General features: G+C 36.7%; 1 protein-coding gene across 1 annotated transcript in view; it reads right to left on the reverse strand.

Annotated features, from left to right (window-relative positions):
• Positions 1-18,317, reverse strand: part of COL25A1 (collagen type XXV alpha 1 chain) — a 465,928-nt gene that overhangs the window by 140,921 nt on the left and 306,690 nt on the right. Inside the window, exons 6-7 of the mRNA XM_078445823.2 lie at positions 17,751-17,777; positions 17,578-17,604 (exon numbers count right to left, since the gene is read on the reverse strand). Coding sequence (XP_078301949.2) covers positions 17,578-17,604; positions 17,751-17,777 — 54 coding nt within the window. The remainder of the gene's footprint in view (positions 1-17,577; positions 17,605-17,750; positions 17,778-18,317) is intronic.

The raw sequence follows: 18,317 nt of genomic DNA on the forward strand, positions 1-18,317 counted from the left end.
TATTCTATATACAACTGGGGTAACTCACAAAAACTTCTGTGATTCAGTTCTTATTTCAACAAAAATGTTTTTAATTTTTCATTTTATTTTTTAATGTTTATTTACTTTTGAGAGAAAGACAGAGCATGAGCCAGGGAGGGGCAGAGAGAGAGGAAGACACAGAATCCAAAACAGGCTCCAGGCTCCCAGCTGTCAGCACAGATCCCAAGGCAGGGCTCGAACTCACTAACCACAAGATCATGACCTGAGCGGAAGTTGGATGCTTAACCGACTGAGCCACCCAGGTGCCCCTAAAATTCCTTTTTTAAAATGTTTTATTTATTTTGGGGAGGGAGGGAGAGAGAGAGAGAGAGAGAGAGAGAGAAAGAGAGAGAGAGAGATTGGGAGAGGGAGAGAAAGAGAACAAGCAGGGGAGGGGCAGAAAGAGAAGAGGACAGAGGATCTGAAGCATGCTCCTGGCTGACAGCAGAGAGCCCAACCCAGGGTTCAAACTCAGGAACCATGAGATCCTGACCTGAGCCAAAGTCTGATGCTCAAGTAACTGAGCCACCCAGGTGCCCCTCAACAAAATTCTTAAAGATCCCATAAATTATACTGGCGTCTCAATTTAAAAACAAACAAACAAACAAACAGGGGCGCCTGGGTGGCTCAGTCGGTGAAGCGTCCGACTTCGGCTCAGGTCACGATCTTGTGGTATGTGAGTTCGAGCCCTGCGTCGGGCTCTGGGCTGACAGCTCAGAGCCTGGAGCCTGTTTCGGATTCTGTGTCTCCCTCTCTCTCTGACCCTCCCCCATTCATGCCCTGTCTCTCTCTGTCTCAAAGATAAATAAACATTAAAAAAATTAAAAAAAAAACACAAACAAAAAAATCAACTACCAAGCTTGAACTAGTCTTAATTTTTTTCATTTAAGTACAATTGACACACAATGTTACATTAGTTTCAGATGTACAACAGTGATTCCACAACTAGATACTTGTGCTGTGTTCCCAGTTGTAGCTACCATCTGTCATCATACAATCCTATTACAATACCACTGACTATTCCTTATGCTGTACCTTTTATTCCCATGACTTATTCATTCTATAGCTGGATGTTTGCATCCCCTACTCCTTTTCAGCCCTTTGCCCCCACCTCTGGCACCACCAGTTTATTCTCTGTATTTATAGGTCTGATTCTGCTTTCTGTTTGTTTATTCTTTTGTTTTGTTTTTTAAATTCCACATATATGTGAAATCATATGGTATTTGTCTTTCCCTGTCTGACTTATTTCATTTAGCATAATATCCTCTAAGTCCATCCATGTTGTCGCAAGTGGTAAGATGAACTAGTACTAATTTTAACCTTTGAACAGAGTGGTATACTAAATAAAAAATTCTTGGGGCGCTTGGGTGGCTCAGTGGTTACGCGTCCGACTTCGGCTCAGGTCATGATCTCACAGTCCATGAGTTCGAGCCCCGCGTCGGGCTCTGGGCTGATGGCTCAGAGCCTGGAGCCTGCTTCCGATTCTGTGTCTCCCTCTCTCTCTGCCCCTCCCCCGTTCATGCTCTGTCTCTCTCTGTCTCAAAAATAAATAAACGTTAAAAAAAAAAATTTAAAAAAAATTCTATAGTACCATAGATTGACAATAACCAATGTAAGAAGAGTTTTATGTAATTTAAAAACAAACAGTATGTAAATTAAAGGGAATAATGCGGCCTTCTTCCTAGAAAATAGATGTCATTAGTTGTTTTGTTACCTGTGTGTCTGCATATTTTGATGGACTTTGGCATCATAATATCAGAAGGAAAATAACTTTTTTTGAGAGAGAGAGAGCAAGCAAGGGAGAGGGGAAGAGAGGGGAGAGAGGGGGAGAGAGAGAGAGAGAGAGAGAGAAAATCCCAAATAGACACTATGCTGTCAGTGCAGAGTCCGACACGGGGCTCGATCCCATGACTCCGGGATCACGACCTGGGCCAAAATCAAGAGTCAGATGCTCTTGGGCCACCCAGATGCCCCAATAATCTTAATATCTAATTCAGGTATTGCAAACTCCAGTGTCAACAGGGACAATGTATATATGTAAATAAATGAAGTAGGCTGAGTGTCACTATGTGTAATGAGGAACACGTGCTCCATCTAAAGCAAGACAGACTCAATTCAGCTCCAGCCAACAGAAATTATAAAGGGATGTGTACCTACTAGTTATAGATCTTCCAATTTTCCAAGAGGAATAAAAAAATAATATTGTAATCATTTTGTACAGGTACAGGTGGCAACTACACTTATTGTGGTGGGCATTTCAAAATGTATACAAATGTCAAGTCATTAGGTTGTACACTTGCAACTCATATAACATGTCAACTATACTTCAATTAAAAATAATTAATTGAACAATTTTATATTAAATTGCCTAATACTAAAATGTCAGCAACCAATTTGGGAAAAACAAAATTTCTCTCTCTCAGAATCTGGTCCACATGCTACCAGTTTGTAGCCTCTCCTCTGCCTCATGAGAATTACTAATTCAAAACGTAGAGGGAAGGTTGCACAAAATACTGTATATATTTCAAAAACAAGGAAAAATAAAGACATTGAATTCCTTTCCCCTGCTATAACCAAGGGTGTTACTCTCTACCTTAAAAAGAAATCCTGTATAAATTGTGACAGTTTCTCAAACTACAACCCTGTTGGCACATGCCATTTGATTTGACACATTCTAAAAATCCTGAGTTATTATAACAGTTACTATATAAAATACTGGGTAGATACCATGACTCAAACTTTGCATTCTTCTCTGACACATTTTATTAGAAAGACAGGGCTCCAAAGTGGAAGTAACACCACAGACCAGTATAGAGTTACAACATTAACGTTCGACATTGTGCTGGTGACATAGCAAAAGCTTTCTCTATTTCGATTTTGTCTGACTTTTCTGCCTCAAAGTGTAAGTGTGAAGGGTGAAGTTGTAAATCTCTACATTAATTTTCTGAACAAATCCAAAATGTCTAATAGATCTCCAGATATTCCCCTCTTCCTGTACTCCTCAAAATTAATTTCCTTTTATAGTATTATTGAATAATTATGAATAACTTACTAAACAAAAGTTTATAAGACTGAAAAGTAATTTTGTACTAAGCAAAAAAAAAAAAAAAAAAAAAAAAAAAAAAAAAAGAAGGAGGCAATAAAATGGCCTTATAAGGAAATGGCTTTATAATGTTATATTCTGGAATTTCCCAACATCGGAGTTTCTTTGGAAACTTCACTTTGTCAAAGTCGAAATAATGTATGTTTATCCATACCAGAAAATTAAAGTGGTGAGTGTAGTGAGTTTAGGGTGTGAAGTTCTCAATTTAAACATAGTAGTTACACACTTGGCAGTGAAAGAATAACATCCAATTAAAAGGTAAAATACTATTCACTATTGTGTTCATCATCAAAGTTATACTGTTACATAGATTATATTCTTTAACCAACAAAGACATGATATCAAAGAAATGTTTTAAAAAATCAATAGAAATGGTTAAGTTGTAGCTAGCAGCTTTTTACCATATGATGGCTAACAGCTATGCTAATAAAAAGAAAATAGTTTCCGATTTTCAAACATCTGATAAAACTATACTAATGATTTACAATCTTTCCTATGTTTACTTTCTCAAAAAATAGTTCAGTTGGATAAAAAATAACTTCAGCAAGGAAGAATCAGGACTGAAAAATTACAAGGTGCTACAATAACTTATTTTAAATGCAAAGAATATGTATGAGTCCCTTTCATATAAAAAAAAGTTGATATCCCTAAGAAGGAATTCTGGTGCTGGCATTCTAGAACCCTATGACTTCTTCAACTACTAAGAAACATAAAGAAGTAAAACAGCTAAGAAAAGGCAATTGAATTCTGAACTAGGTTTCAAACTTTTCTCTGCTATTCAAGTCAAGGCAAGTATTTGTCAAAAAATTAATTAATTAATTAGTATTAAGTGGAAAAGCTTAGTCAGTAGATTCTACTACAATGTTAGAGCCAAATTTTGATGTGATAGTCAAGAACAGTTACCATGATGGTTTCCATCTTACTTTGTAAAGAAACATTGAGAACAGTTTTCCTGGCAGGCTAAAACATGCAGGAAGAAAAAGTAAGCATTAAATTATGAAAAGTTAATTTATATTTTCTTTAAGCAATTTGGCAATGGCACACTGAATAGAAAGATAAACTAGAAAGATATATCAATTTAATCCAATAAAACTTCACAGATTGCTTTGAATGTTTGCCTGTCTTTTCTTTCCATTGTCTTTCTCCTTCCTCCCTCCCCTTTCTTTTCTTTTTTCTTTTCTTTTCTTTTCTTTTCTTTTTTCTTCTTTCTTTCTTTCTTTCTTTCTTTCTTTCTTTCTTTCTTTCTCTCTTTCTTATTTCTCTCTTTCTACAAGATTATTGACTATCTTCTTGATGTTATACTTTTCGTCTCTGTGACTAATTTATTTTATAACTGGAAGTCTGTACCTCTTAATCTTCTTTATCTATTTTTCCCATCCCCTCAGTGCCTCCCTTTACTCTGGCCAGTTTGTTCTCTGTATTTAAGAGCCTACTTGTTTTTATTGTTATTTGCTTATTTATCTTGTTTTTTAGATTCCATGTATAAATGTCATCATATGGTATTTGTCTTTCTCTGACTTATTCACTTAGTATGAGACCCTCTAGGTCTATCGATGTTGTCAAAGATGGTAAGATTTCATTGTTTCTTAGGGCTGAGTAATACATTATGTATATATATCGTATCTTCTTTATCCATTCATCTATTGACGGACACTTAGGTTGCTTCCATATCTCAGCTAGTTTAAATAATGCCACAATAAACATAGGGGTGCTTAAATCCTTTTGATTTACTGTTTTTGTTTTCTTTGAATAAATACCCAGTAGTAGAATTACTGAATCATCTGGTATTTTTATTTTTAATTTTTTGAGGAACCTCCATACTATTTTCCACAGTGTTTGCACCAATTAACGTTCCCACCAACACTGTGCAAGGGTTATATTTTGTCAACATCCTCACCAATACCTGTTATTTCTTGTCTTTTTTATACTAGCCATTCTAACTGGTGTGAGGTGATTATCTCATTTTGGTTTTGATTTGCATTTCCCTGAGGATTAATGATGTTGAACATCTTTTCATGTGTCTGTTGGCCATTACCTACCTTTTCTTAATAAGAATTAGAGTATAAAAAAGAGTAGGTTCACATTTGAATGTATTTAGATCTTATATGTGAATAATAATCTATACTTCATAAAGACAGTATAGGCAACTGCAATTTTAAGTGAATATCCACACATGCTATATATGTATATAAAATATCTCTATAAACAGAACAATTCTTAAATGAAAATTGATATATAAACACCTACATACAGAGTGATATGCAGTGTGATATTTTTAATCAATTGGCTGTGTAAAAGGCAAGTGTTTGAGAATTCTTAATAAGAGAAACAACTTATAAACCTTGACAAGGACAAAATAACACAGCCTATGCAATTAGTAACTAGGCATATTTTAGAAGGTTCTCTGGTGTGCCCTGCATTTGGGCCTGGCTCCCTGAGTCATACGCCTCATTCCGTACTTCCTACCTCACCAGCAGGAGAATTTCCCTTCAGCCATCCTGGAAATCTCATACCGTGATGACTTCCTCTAAGTCACAATGGGCTCAAGAGTTGGGTGAGATATTTCGAGGTTGAGCCACAATTTTAACAGTCTAGATAAACAGATTAACTCAGCTTCTGAAAATAAGCCTGATGAAAGGTCCAAGGAATGAAGAAATTTTTTAAAAATAACCCACAATGGAATGTCATCTTAGTTAAAAATTTGGTGGTGTCTCATCCAGCCTTTTTTCTTACTTGCCAACACACTCAATGTTCAAACTGGTAAGTTCTTCTGAAGACATGGGAACAAGGCAGGAATTACCACCTGTTGCTCGCCTGCACTTCCTAGGGTTTTAGCGAGTTTCTTCTTTATTTCACATCCCATCACAGTACACAGGCTTCACACCAGAACAGCACTGACACTGTACCACATCAATTTCCCTCTCCTATTGCTTACTTACCATAATTTCTCTATCTTCATTCTTAATTCTAATGCATTCTTTCAGGTCTGCAGCTAACTAAACTTCCTGTCCTGGAAAGAATGTCCTATGTTACTATTTCTTTGATGTTCTGAACGCTACATGAGAGGGTTTGGATACCACCTTTTCCACCACTGAAGTTCCTTGACTAACAGATTTGTGCTAGACTCACAAACGAATAAAGCATGATAAGACTGCCCAGTTTTCTTGGCATACGGAACTACAAAAACAGCAATGTTACATTATTACTATTGCTATTCTTACTACTGTTTTTATTATTCATGTGTGTGAAATCATTCAAAAGCTTACTTGGGAAAAATATGTAAAAAACTAGTGATCAGTAAAGGTTTCTCTGAATATCAACATTTTTTAAAACAAAACTTAACCGACTTCTAAGAGATGAAAATCAAAGCTTCCTGACTCCCTCCGAAGTCACTATACTGACTTATTTTTCTACAAAGCCAGTCCTGTTTGCCACTTGTGATTTACAGGCTATGTCTGGTACAAGGAGCTGCTGGACACATTAGTGCAAGTATGCTTATGAAAGGATGCTGCTGTCTGGCACTAAATGACTTTCCAGAGGCTCATCTCATTCAGACCTACAGGACCTGTTCTCCCTACACATGATCTGTCAGTGCATAAGCCATTATCCCCCCATTCTGAAGGGAAGGATCAAAAATAATGTCCTATATTCTAGTCCCTTCTGCAAATCCTTATGCACCATTAAAAACCTGCTGTTTCATATTTTCTTGATTTCTATTTGGTGAATCCACTTCATTAACATTTTTGTTGCAACTATAATTCTGCATTTGGAAGTGATGGAAAAAGAAGAGTGGGAATTGTGTTGGATTTTGTTAGTGTAAATTGCTCATCAGTTTCTGTATTTCCTATTTGCAATATGCTCGTTATTCATAGATATTACCAACAGCAGTATGTTCAATTTTTTGTCCATTTCAAATATAGCTTTTAATATATTCACCTAAAGGCTTACTTCCTCTTCCTTATATAATATTGAAAGTCATCAACCACAAATCTATTTCGCCCTCCACATTTTATTATATGCTTCACTTGCAGGCATAAATGCAAACCGTTGCTCCCTATTATGTGGATTAATAAACATAAGACTCTTACATTTGAATTCAGGTGAAAATTAACTTGTAAGACAAAAATAATAAAACATGTTTAATTTTGTATTTGAGAGAAGGTCACTAATGTATCAAGGAATTCTTTACTTTATTTAGAAAATATCTGGAAGCACTTATAAAAATACAAACAAAAATATAAATGCAATGGTAAATATATATGCATGTATTCTCTTTTATCTAAAATCTTTCATTGCCACCCATTTTTTTTTTGTTTATTTCTTTTTGAGAGACAGAGAGGGAGAGAGAGAGAGAGAGAAGCAGAGGGAGAAGAAGACACAGAATCTGAGGTAGGCTCCAGCTTCTGAGCTGTCAGCACAGAGCCCGATGCAGGGCTCGAACTCATGAACTGCAAGATCATGACCTGAGCTGAAGTCGGACACTTAACTGACTGAGCCACCCAGGCAGCCCTTCACTCATTTTTAAGAAAAATGTGAAATGGTGTACATTGACCTGAAAAGATTGAAAGGTATATATCCAGATAAATAAATCATGTACAAAAGTAAACAGGAGGCTACTGCAGTTGATATAAGCAATGAGCACAAGACTGTGGGCAAATGAAATCTTTCTTTTACTTCATAAAATGGAATGAATAATTATTTTATTGTGAAGGTCACTCTGCATTAAAAACACTGAGAGAAAATCCATGGGTATTTAAACTGGTTGGCATCATTCCCCAGAACTCCTTGTCAGAGGATATGCCTCGGGTTGGATTTTTATTTTATTTTAATACGTCTGCGGTCATTAATAGAATTTTCAGTTAAAGGCTCAACTCTCAAGCTTTACACTATTATGTTATTGTTGTTTTAATATACGGGTTTGCAAATTGTTCACTTTTAGTTCCAAACACTTTGTATAAAAGTCTACCCTACTGGATTACTCTATTTATAGGTTCGCTTACATAATTTTTTACATTAGATAAAAATGTACAAGACCTAAAGTGTTTTCTTTTTCTTATTTGGTGGGCTCAGCCACATAAGCAATAATGGAGGTATAATTCACAACACTGAATTCCAAGGGAAATACTGTCTACATATCAACAATTGTTTGCAAAAATAATTTATTTTTTTAAATTGACCCACATTAGGACACATTTACAAATGTTCCTAGGTTTAATTCAATACTAACTCTTAGTGGTTTGAAGTATGACAGAGAAACCTGAAAAGAGAACTCTGATTATAAAAAATACAAGAACATTTGCAAATTTTAATGAGCTTTCTGTTTCCATGCCAACTTCTGCTGAATCTGGAAAGCATTAAAACAATTTTCTCACAATTTATTTCTTTCCATTGTGTTATATCCCTTCCCTTTTCACAGGCAATACATTCAGTACCAAATGAGTAGTGTATTCATTAGGGCTGAAGAGAAAGGCAAGGGTTAAGTAAATAAGGACATCAAATTAATATCCAGGCCTAAATGTTTTAGCAGAGCCAAAGAATCTGTTTAATCATTCAAGTCAACAAAGGTTAAGATAATAAAATAAACTTCTAAATGCTTTCCTTTTCTGGAACTTAATCTGTCTTGCTGAAGATGTTTTTAAGATGCTATCAGTTTTGTGTAGTCCCAGCTGTTATGAAAATTTACTTGAATACACTGGGAAGAGAACGAATTTTATGAAAATAGTTAAACGGAGCTCTTGGGTGGCTTACTGAAACTGTGAGAGCTCAGGACTCATTTAAAACCAGCTGTTGGCTGATGATATTGAGACCAATAACCACTAAATCTTTACTTATCAGGGCTCTGTGTTATTTGGCAAGGTGATGGTAGCCAACTGATTAGAAGATTAATACATAGTCAAAAGATAACATCATGATGTTTGTTCATCTTATTGCCTAAGTTTGATTAGTAAATTTGCCACAATTTCAGAGCAGCATAGTACCCTAATGTAGAAAGACAGTATTACACACTAAAACAGTTTTGCTTATTTTTAAAAATATGTTTTTAAGTAACTAAGATAGAGAAAAGAAATATGAGCCATTAACATCAAAGCCTTGAGTACCACTGTGATTCCCAGGGCTGTGGTTCATGACAAGGGCAGCAGCCCTTAAGAACTGGGCAAACAAGAAGTCCTCTTTGAAGAGTGATGGTGGTGGTAGTAATGGGTGCAGACAACAATGGGAAAAGCCTTGAAAGTCTTAAGTCTTTTACACTTGACATTCAGGTTCTGTGACTGATGAAGAAATACAATGCAATCTTTTGCAAAAAGAGGATCAGAATAAAAGCAGAATCAACAAAATACCTTGTACAACATGTGAACACAGCATTATGAAGAGCAGAAAACAGACTTCATTATCTGATTATTTATCCTAAAGAAAAAAAATCAATAACAAATATACCAGGATCTTGATACAATTTTCAAATTGGTGCCATTGAGTTGCGAAGAAAAATTGTATTACACGAAGGTAACTGGGTATTTTGATGTTGTTTGCCTGGAGATCAGCATTGCCCTGCTCCCTGATATTGCATGAGGTTCTAGGGTATGGATATGGGGCATTCACTCATTCATTTGTTTTTTGGAGGGCCAACAGTGCATGAATTGTAAAGACTGATTGCAAAGAAAAAATGCTCCTTTTTGCATTTGTGTTCCCCAGGCTTTTCACTCTCATTCACAAGTTGAAAGTTGAAAAGGTCCTAGCAGCCGTGTGAAGGCAGCTTGCTATCATGGATAGCAAGCAGAACTTAAAATCTGGATTTGACTCCCAGCATCATCTTTTGGTTGATGTGTGTAAAAATGACTTGCACAAGTCATTTAACCTGCTTGAGCTCAATCCTCATCAGAAAAAAAAAGGGTCATATTATTATTTATGCTACTAACTCACAGAATTACTTTTGAGGATAAATGAGAAAATATATGGAAAATGTAAACTGTAAGCACTTAGCCTCAAATCCTAGCTCTGCCACTGACTGACTCCGTTATCTTGGACAAAATATTTAAACTTTCTAAATCTTGGTTTCCTCATCTATTAAATGGAAAAAATGAAAGCAGCTATTTCATAGGGTCATTGAAATAAGATATGTCTTCACAGAATGGTTGGTGTATTTTAAGAGATGAATAAGATTACTTTATCATTATTGCTGGTGTTATTATTTGAGCCATAGATAGTAATCCCTGTTGTTTCACATCGAGGTTGATGACTATAACAACTACCTTGTTGATAGGGGAGCAGGCAATATCCACTGGGAACGATATAAACTAGGGGCCAAGAGAGCTGGGTGTGAATCCATTTTTCTACCAGCTACAAATTATGTCAATTTGGGCAAGTGACCTCACCCCAGATTCTTCACGTGATACATGGATAGAATGATCATCTGTGATCTGTTGAGGACGTGCTATAGATTTTTTATACATTATTTTATCTAATGCTTCTTATAATCATAGGGACAGATAGTGGCAGAGTTAGAATTTGGTCCCTGTCCAGCCTGAACCCAGCCCATGTGGATGGAAACATCTCAAATCCACTGCATGCACTTTTCCTACCTTTCTTCCCTTCCTTTATCCTACCTTGATGAACTGTAGTAAGGCTTAGAGATGATGTGTGTAACTTGCCTACAAAGGTTTTCAGCAAGTTGTAAGGCTAAATAAGTAGCAATTATAATTATGATGCATGAAATACTATTTCCTGGTCCTGGTCCAATGTTTGTTCAGTCTAGGAATGCCCCTCCACTTCCTTACAGCAGGTCTCCAACCTCTGTTTCAATACAGGTGACGTCATAGCCTCAGAACTCTATGATACAAACTTAGGAGGATGAAATGAAGAAAATGGAGCCCAGACTTGGTGACTGATACCACAGAAAAAGCACCAGCCCCACCATACAGCTCAAAGGCCTAACTGCTGAAGAGCGATGTTTGCACAAATGTACTGAAGATTAATGGCAAATCTGTAATGACATCTCCCCAGGAAGCAAGGAAGAAAGTGCAATTCTAACGTCAGGATGCATTCATCTGTGGAAATCTAACACTCGGTGTCTTGTAGAATAAAAACAAATGATATCTATGGTTGCTATATTATACCTAAAATTGTAAGCTCAAAATTGGTTCAACGTATACTGACAGAAACCTCATGCCAAAAAGGTTAGCCCACTTTCTTCTGCATTAAATCATACGCCATCAACAGTATTCAAAGATAGTCAACTTTCCTACCATTTACCTTTTAACGTCTTGCAATCTGACTTTCACTGCTTAACAAAATGTACTCCCTTAATATGTGTGGACTCCAGAACACCAAGATCAAAAGCTTTTCATAGACCTCAACCCTGTGACTTTCCTTTCATTAAGAGCATTTCATTAGCCATTTTTTTTAAGTAGTTCCTCCTCTAGTGTTAAAACATTGTAGTGTCCTGGTTTTGCTTTTGAATTGTCACTCTCTTTTCTGATTCTCCTTCTTTGTCCCACTTGTTAAATGTGGATATTTCTTCCTTCCTTCCTCCTTCCCACTCTCCTCCCTCTCTCTCTCCCTTTCTCTCCTTTCTCTTTTCTTTTCTCTTTTCTTTCCTTTCCTTTCTTTCTTTTTCTTTCTTTCTTTCTTTCTTTCTTTCTTTCTTTCTTTCTTTCTTTTGTTCTTTCTTTCTTTCTTTCCTTCTTTCAAGTAGGCTTCACGCCCAGTGCAGAGCCCAACACAGGGCTCAAACCCACGACTCCAAGACTAAGACCTTAACTAAGCCACCCAGGTGCCCCTAAATGTGGTTTTTCTTTTTTTTTTAATTTATTTTTGAGAGACAGAGCGAGGGACACGGCAAGTAGGGGAAGGGGAGAGAGAGAGAGAGGGAGAGAGAAAGAGAGAGAGAAAAAGAAAATCGCAAGCAGGCTCCAGGCTGTCAGCGCAGAGCCCAATGTAGAGCTCCATCTCACGACCATGGAGATCATGACCTGAGCCAATATCAAGAGTCAGACACTTAACCAACTCAGCCACCCAAGCGCCCTTTACTCACTTCACTCCCTCACTCGCTATTTTTCCACTTCCACAGTTTCAGTTCTCACTCGGCGACAGTTCAGCTACGTAACAGTTAGGGCACCACCTCATATTTCCAGTCTCATGCTTCCAACTGTTTGCTACATTATCCCAGCAAAATAATTTATCAAGATCACAAACTCAACATAACTAAAATTCAGCTTATTTATACTTCTGATTGTCTTCTGACCAATTTTACCAAGCCAGAAACTTCAGCCCTATCTTTGTATCCTTTCTCAACATCAGACCCTACATCTAAATAAAAGATTTGTGCTGAATTTTCACTTCAGTATCTTCCTGTTTTATTCCCTGACTGCTTTTTTTTTTTTTTTAACTTGATCTTGCCACAAGTCACCAATTCACCGACCTTGGATGTAAATCCAATATAGATTGAATTCATCTCTCACCTTCTGCTTAAAGATTTCTCTCTTCTTAATTTCTCCTCTATTAATGTCATCCCTGGTTTCCACTCTTTGAGTTTTTGCTTGGCACTTGTGGCAAACCCTATTGGTGAGATTGAAACTGTGCCACATAGGGTTAATGAAGTTGGAACTAGCAGAAAGGCTAAAGCTTGTTTTTCAGAGAACTGTTTCTCCCTAATCAGCTACTATGTCTTATCAGACTCCGCTAACAAATCCACTAGCAGTCTCCACAGATGCCTGGACTCAACATCAACTCATATGGTTCCAGTCTATGAACAAGCAAGGCCCTGCAGAAATAATGAGCCCAAGACCTCATCCAATTTATACTTGCTCTTAGAGCATGCCCATAGCCCCTCCCTCTTCCCCAGTAGTTACCACCACCTCATTATAATATTAAAAATCTCTGCCCAAGGAGGAGTACAAGTTTCATTAACATACTGTATGATGCATGTATAGACATGGTTTCTAAGTATGCCTGCTCAAGCTTATGCCCACCTTTACATGTGATGACAAATCTCTCCTTTTGAATATTCATCCTAACCCTAAATAAAAGGAACCCACTCATCCCTGCTCAGGAAGTCACGCTTTGGAAGTTATTCCTTATGATCTCCTTATTTGCTGCAAATAAAGTTTCCTTTGTATGACAATTCCACCTGGTATAGTCTCTATCTGTAACTCACTAAGGAGAAAACTCACATTGGTTTGGTTACAAGATGACCCAACTTTCCTTTTCAAGCCCATTCTCTTTGGTTCACTTCCAGCTGTGAGGTAACTATCTGACACAGTCTGGCTAATAAGACACGAGCTGAAGTCTGCTATGAAATTCATGGGAAAATTTCTGTTTTCTTATACAGACTCCTCTTCCTATATTTTCCTTGCTGATACTGATGTGATGGCTGGACTTGAAGGAGCCTTCTTACAATCATGAAGGAAAAGTCAAGAGATTCACAGAGACTTCCATAGTTCTATCATTGAATTATATAAATAATACCATCAATTGCCTTCTCTGAACTTCTCATTATATGAGAAAAATAAACTTATAGGTAGGCCCCATAAAAAACATGGAGCTCTCTCCCATATTTTGGTGACTCCTTTGGAATTTCTTCTTTGGCTCACCAACATAGCTCCTCCCCACTGCTGAGTTTCTCATTCTGACACTGAGCTTTCTGCTTAGTGTGGCCCCTTCCCGCCAATAATACTCAATGTTGCAGACTGAGCCAGCCCATCCCTTCTGAGGACTGGACATTATGCTGATAACCCGGGCTCTTATGACCTTGTCCTGGATGACCAACTGTTTCCTGGTCCTTTCAGTCTCTTCCAATTCTACTTTATACAAGATACCATCATCAAGTAAATTTTCATAAAGAACATCTGGTAGTAACACCGAAGAGTCTGGCGGTACTATAATCAAATGATGTGCTAAAAAATCTTCAATGTCTCCTTTTGCCCATCACACTTACACATTCAAAATACTCCATAGTATAACTTTAATTTAAAAAATCCAGCCTTACATGATGTAATTTTTCTATATTTAACTTATACTCTTGGCAAATAAAATACTATTGTCCTTAAATAAATCCTGTCATTTCCCACTTGTGTAATACTGTTTGTCCTATTGCTTCTATCTGGAAGGTGTAAGGTCTTCCTCTTCCCTTTCTCTTCTAGAGATTATCCATTTATCAAGTCCCAGCTCAAGTGTCACCACTTCCAGGATCCAATGATTATTTAAAATGGAAGAATGTTCACTTACCTAGCATCTCTTGATATAGTTATTTAAGACTTATACAACCACATAGTTTTCTTATTCAGGCACCCATGAGATTATAGGCTCCTTGAGGGCATTAATGATGTAATAATATTTTATTCTAACATGCAACAAATATTTATTGAGTCCTTACTGTTCTAGGTGATGGTGGTATGAACAAGATAGACCAAGCCCTTGCTCTCGTGGAATTTATGTAAATGGAGGGGCATGTTTTGCAGATAACAAGCAAGTGAATAAATACACAAAATAGGATAATCTCAGATTTAGATTGGATACTTGGGGAAAGAAGTTCTCCCCAAAAAGGTATTTGAGATGAAATCTCAGTGATAAAAAGAACCCAATCACCAGAAGACCAGAAGTCACAGCAAAGAGAAAGTCATCAAGTTAGGAGTGAGTGTGATGTGTTTGAAGAACACATAGAGGAGTATGTGGCTGGACCACAGTGTGGGGAAGGGAAATGGTGTGAAATGAGGTTATAGAGGTGGGTAAGGGCCAAATCTTGACAGTCCGTGCAGTCCAAGAAAAGTGGTTTGGATTTCACTCTAAGGATTAAAACAGGGAGTAACATGATCTAATTTACAATATAAAATGATTTCTCTGGCTGCTATGTAGAAAAGGGATTATACAGGGTCAAAAGAAGAAGCAAGATTACTTGGAAAGCTGCGACGGTAGTCAAGAACATGAGATAATAGCAGGTTGAATTCGGTGGTGGTAGAAGAGAGAGAAAGTAGACCCATTTATAGTTTCTATAGTATTAAGCATGGTATCTTGAAGATAACAGATGTTCAATGTATATTGCTAAATATATGAACAAGTGTTTCAAAATAGTTTTGCCTTCTTAATTTCTATATTGTCTTTAATTTTTTCCTGCTGTGACCTAATATATTCCTGTTGGACACCTGGGGAACCAAAAAGACAAAAAAAAAAAAAGCCCATATTCAAGGAAACAGTAGAAATTCCTTAACAATAGGTGAGCTAACAAAGAACTGAAATGATAGAGGGTCATATTGTTAAGTTAATTATGGAAATAAATAAATTACTTGCAACAAATGGTAAAAAGTTGAATTCAAAAGCTTTGATAGGATAAAAATGGACAGGGTATTGAAATAAAAAGATTTACATTTTAGAAAAGAGAGCCTCCATGGGCGTCAGCTGGAATAGTGTGCCTATAGAGGATATGGCCAAAGTTAATTTTCATTACTATTGAAGACTTTTCCAGTTCTAACTTACTTTCAAATTTTCTGGAAGTATAAAGCCTTCATTTTACTATTTTGTGTGATAAATTTCCTGATAAGTAGCTAATACTTTTTTACTAGAAAGTAATATCTATTTTTCAGAGAGCATTGAATGTGACCTGTCTTGTTTCTAAGTTAGGAATCTGAGAAAAGACAGGCAATTTGGTAGGTTCTCATTCTCTTTCACATATACTTTCTAGGGCATTTAGATTTTTACCCATGAAGATTCACCCTGCATGATAAGTTCAATCCAAATTCCTTTGATAAAAAGCAAAATCCTGGAGAAAATGGGATCAATTTTTGCCGCTTTCCACCTGAAATGCTAAATGGTCCCTGAATTGTGTGAAACTTGGCCTCGGTCAGTGTGAAAACTGGCTGAAATCGCTATGAAAGGCAGTCTGGGTTCGTCAAAGTAGTTCATGAACTTTGGCCAAACTTGCAAGGAACGTGGTCCAAGTCTTAGTTTGTAATGCAACATGAAACCAGGTGAATTTCACATGGTTTCAGGTTTCACCCTGAAAATTTGGCCTAGCTTTATAATCAATCATCACTTTTTGGAACGATGAAAGCCAACACACCTTTTTGAAAATGAGGACTGCGTGCATACTGATGACAGCTAAGCTGTGAACCACCCCTTCACTTCCTTTGCCAAAAGAAGATTTCTCAGAATGGAAACAGTTTCCCCCTTACCTGGAAAGGGCAAGTTGAGTGATTTTGATATTGCGTGTAGAAAGAAATGATACTCAATACATGGAGACATGCCATGAGAAATAATCACCACATACAGAACAAGTGGCTGTATGTTAATCACTTAAGGTTATGAGAATTTTATTCCATTCACATCCATGACAGATATCATGATGTTTAATCTCCTTGACCACTAACATGAGCTTTTAGCTTGAATCTAGTCATCAGCTAGAATAATTGCCATGAGAAACAAAATGCTCTGTGGCACAATCATTATTTTTCTGTAAAGAAACAGCCGAAAAATGGAAAGGAAAGTAAGTCATAGCACAGCTTTTATCTAATTTAGTAAACACGAGAAGATAAGGCTACAAACTTTTCAAGTTTGCATCAACTACCTCTTTGGCAATAAAACCCCTACTGCAGTATAAATGAATTCAATAACTGTCTACACAGAGTGAACTTTACACAAAAATCTACACAGTTTCTGTTTTCAACCTGAAAGTTTTAAATGTGCTTTTCCACTGTAAAAAATGACTCTTCAACCAAATGCTCGCTTTTGTGCATAGTGACATGAGAAAATTGAGAGGTATGTCTGAACGGAGCCACTACATCATTGGAACAGTATGTCTGAACATTTGGGTAATAAGGCACAGATGTGAAGCAGAGTACTTGGCACTACCAAGGTAACAACAAAGCATTCACCATTGTGTTATAATGGTTAAAAAAGCCACGTTTGAGAAGAATAAAAGAATGCCCCTCCTCCCCGGAATGTTAAATTATATTTCACCTTTTATCTGCTTAAAAATCCATAAAAATAAGGAACTCAAATAATATTCAAATTTGTGATGAAGAATAAAAATATAAAACGAATTAATATCTTCATCTGTAATATAACATATTTATGCAACAGCACACAAAGTTTAACTGCAGAAGAAGGGCCAAATTCAACAGGAATCCAAATGGCCTCTATATGGCAAAACAATGCATGCAAATCTGAAGGACCCAATAGCCATTGAATGGGTGGTTGCTATCGACTTTTAAGCAGTGATTCTGGCCTTTCATCAGCAGGGCTAATTACCGAACAGTCACCTGTTTACAGTATCAAATTAATGTAATGCTATAGGATATACCCATTAGTTATTATTAAGGCTATTTCAGTTACAAGTGGTATGATATTTTTGCCAGCTATTACTAAACCATGATACAAAGGTTGTTATAAAGCCAGGGTTACTTTAATTCAATAAGTTTGGAGCTGAAAACCAATTCTCTGCCCAAGATTGGAAGAATACAACTTACCCGAGGTCCCTGGTCACCTTGTTCTCCCTGTAGAGTAGGAAGATGAGATGATAGATAGTTTTAGCATAAAGTCTGTATGGGACGCTCATTAAAAAGACCAAAATATAACATAGCACAGATCATACCAGTGGATTTCCACTAACTTAATTTGTTTCTGCTATACAATTTCTTACCTTATCACCTTTTGGACCAGGAGGGCCCTAAAAAAGAAGAAAAAACAATTTTAATAAATAAAAAAAAAAACCTGTAGCTTGAACAGATCGGCTGGTTAGTTGCAAGACTCATGCAAAGGGCACATAAGTATACTTGACAATGAGGTTTCTCAGGGAATTTTGAGTTCTGAACTATAATTGGAAGAAGGTTGCAATGTGAAAATTGTATAATACCTATGTTATTATATATATACAGTATATTATACAGGATAGTACATATACTATACCATTGTACTACACACACACACACACACACACACACACACACACACACACACAGAGAAAAGTACACAAAGTACATGTGCCATAAGTATGTAATATGCTGAATAAATCTTCACAAGCTAAACATACCTATGCAAGTAGAGCCCAGGTAAGGAAACCCAAAAGGGTCTGTGGTTACATTTTCTTGTCACTACCCCCAACCACCAGTAACCACTGTTTCTGACCTCTGACAAAATAGTTTGTTTTTGTACTTTATGTAAATGGAATCATACCAGTATGTGTCTGACCTCTTTGCTTAGTATGTGT

The sequence above is a fragment of the Panthera onca genome, chromosome B1 (assembly GCF_046562875.1).
Source record: "Panthera onca isolate mPanOnc1 chromosome B1, mPanOnc1 haplotype 2, whole genome shotgun sequence".
In the NCBI taxonomy this organism is placed as follows: domain Eukaryota; kingdom Metazoa; phylum Chordata; class Mammalia; order Carnivora; family Felidae; genus Panthera; species Panthera onca.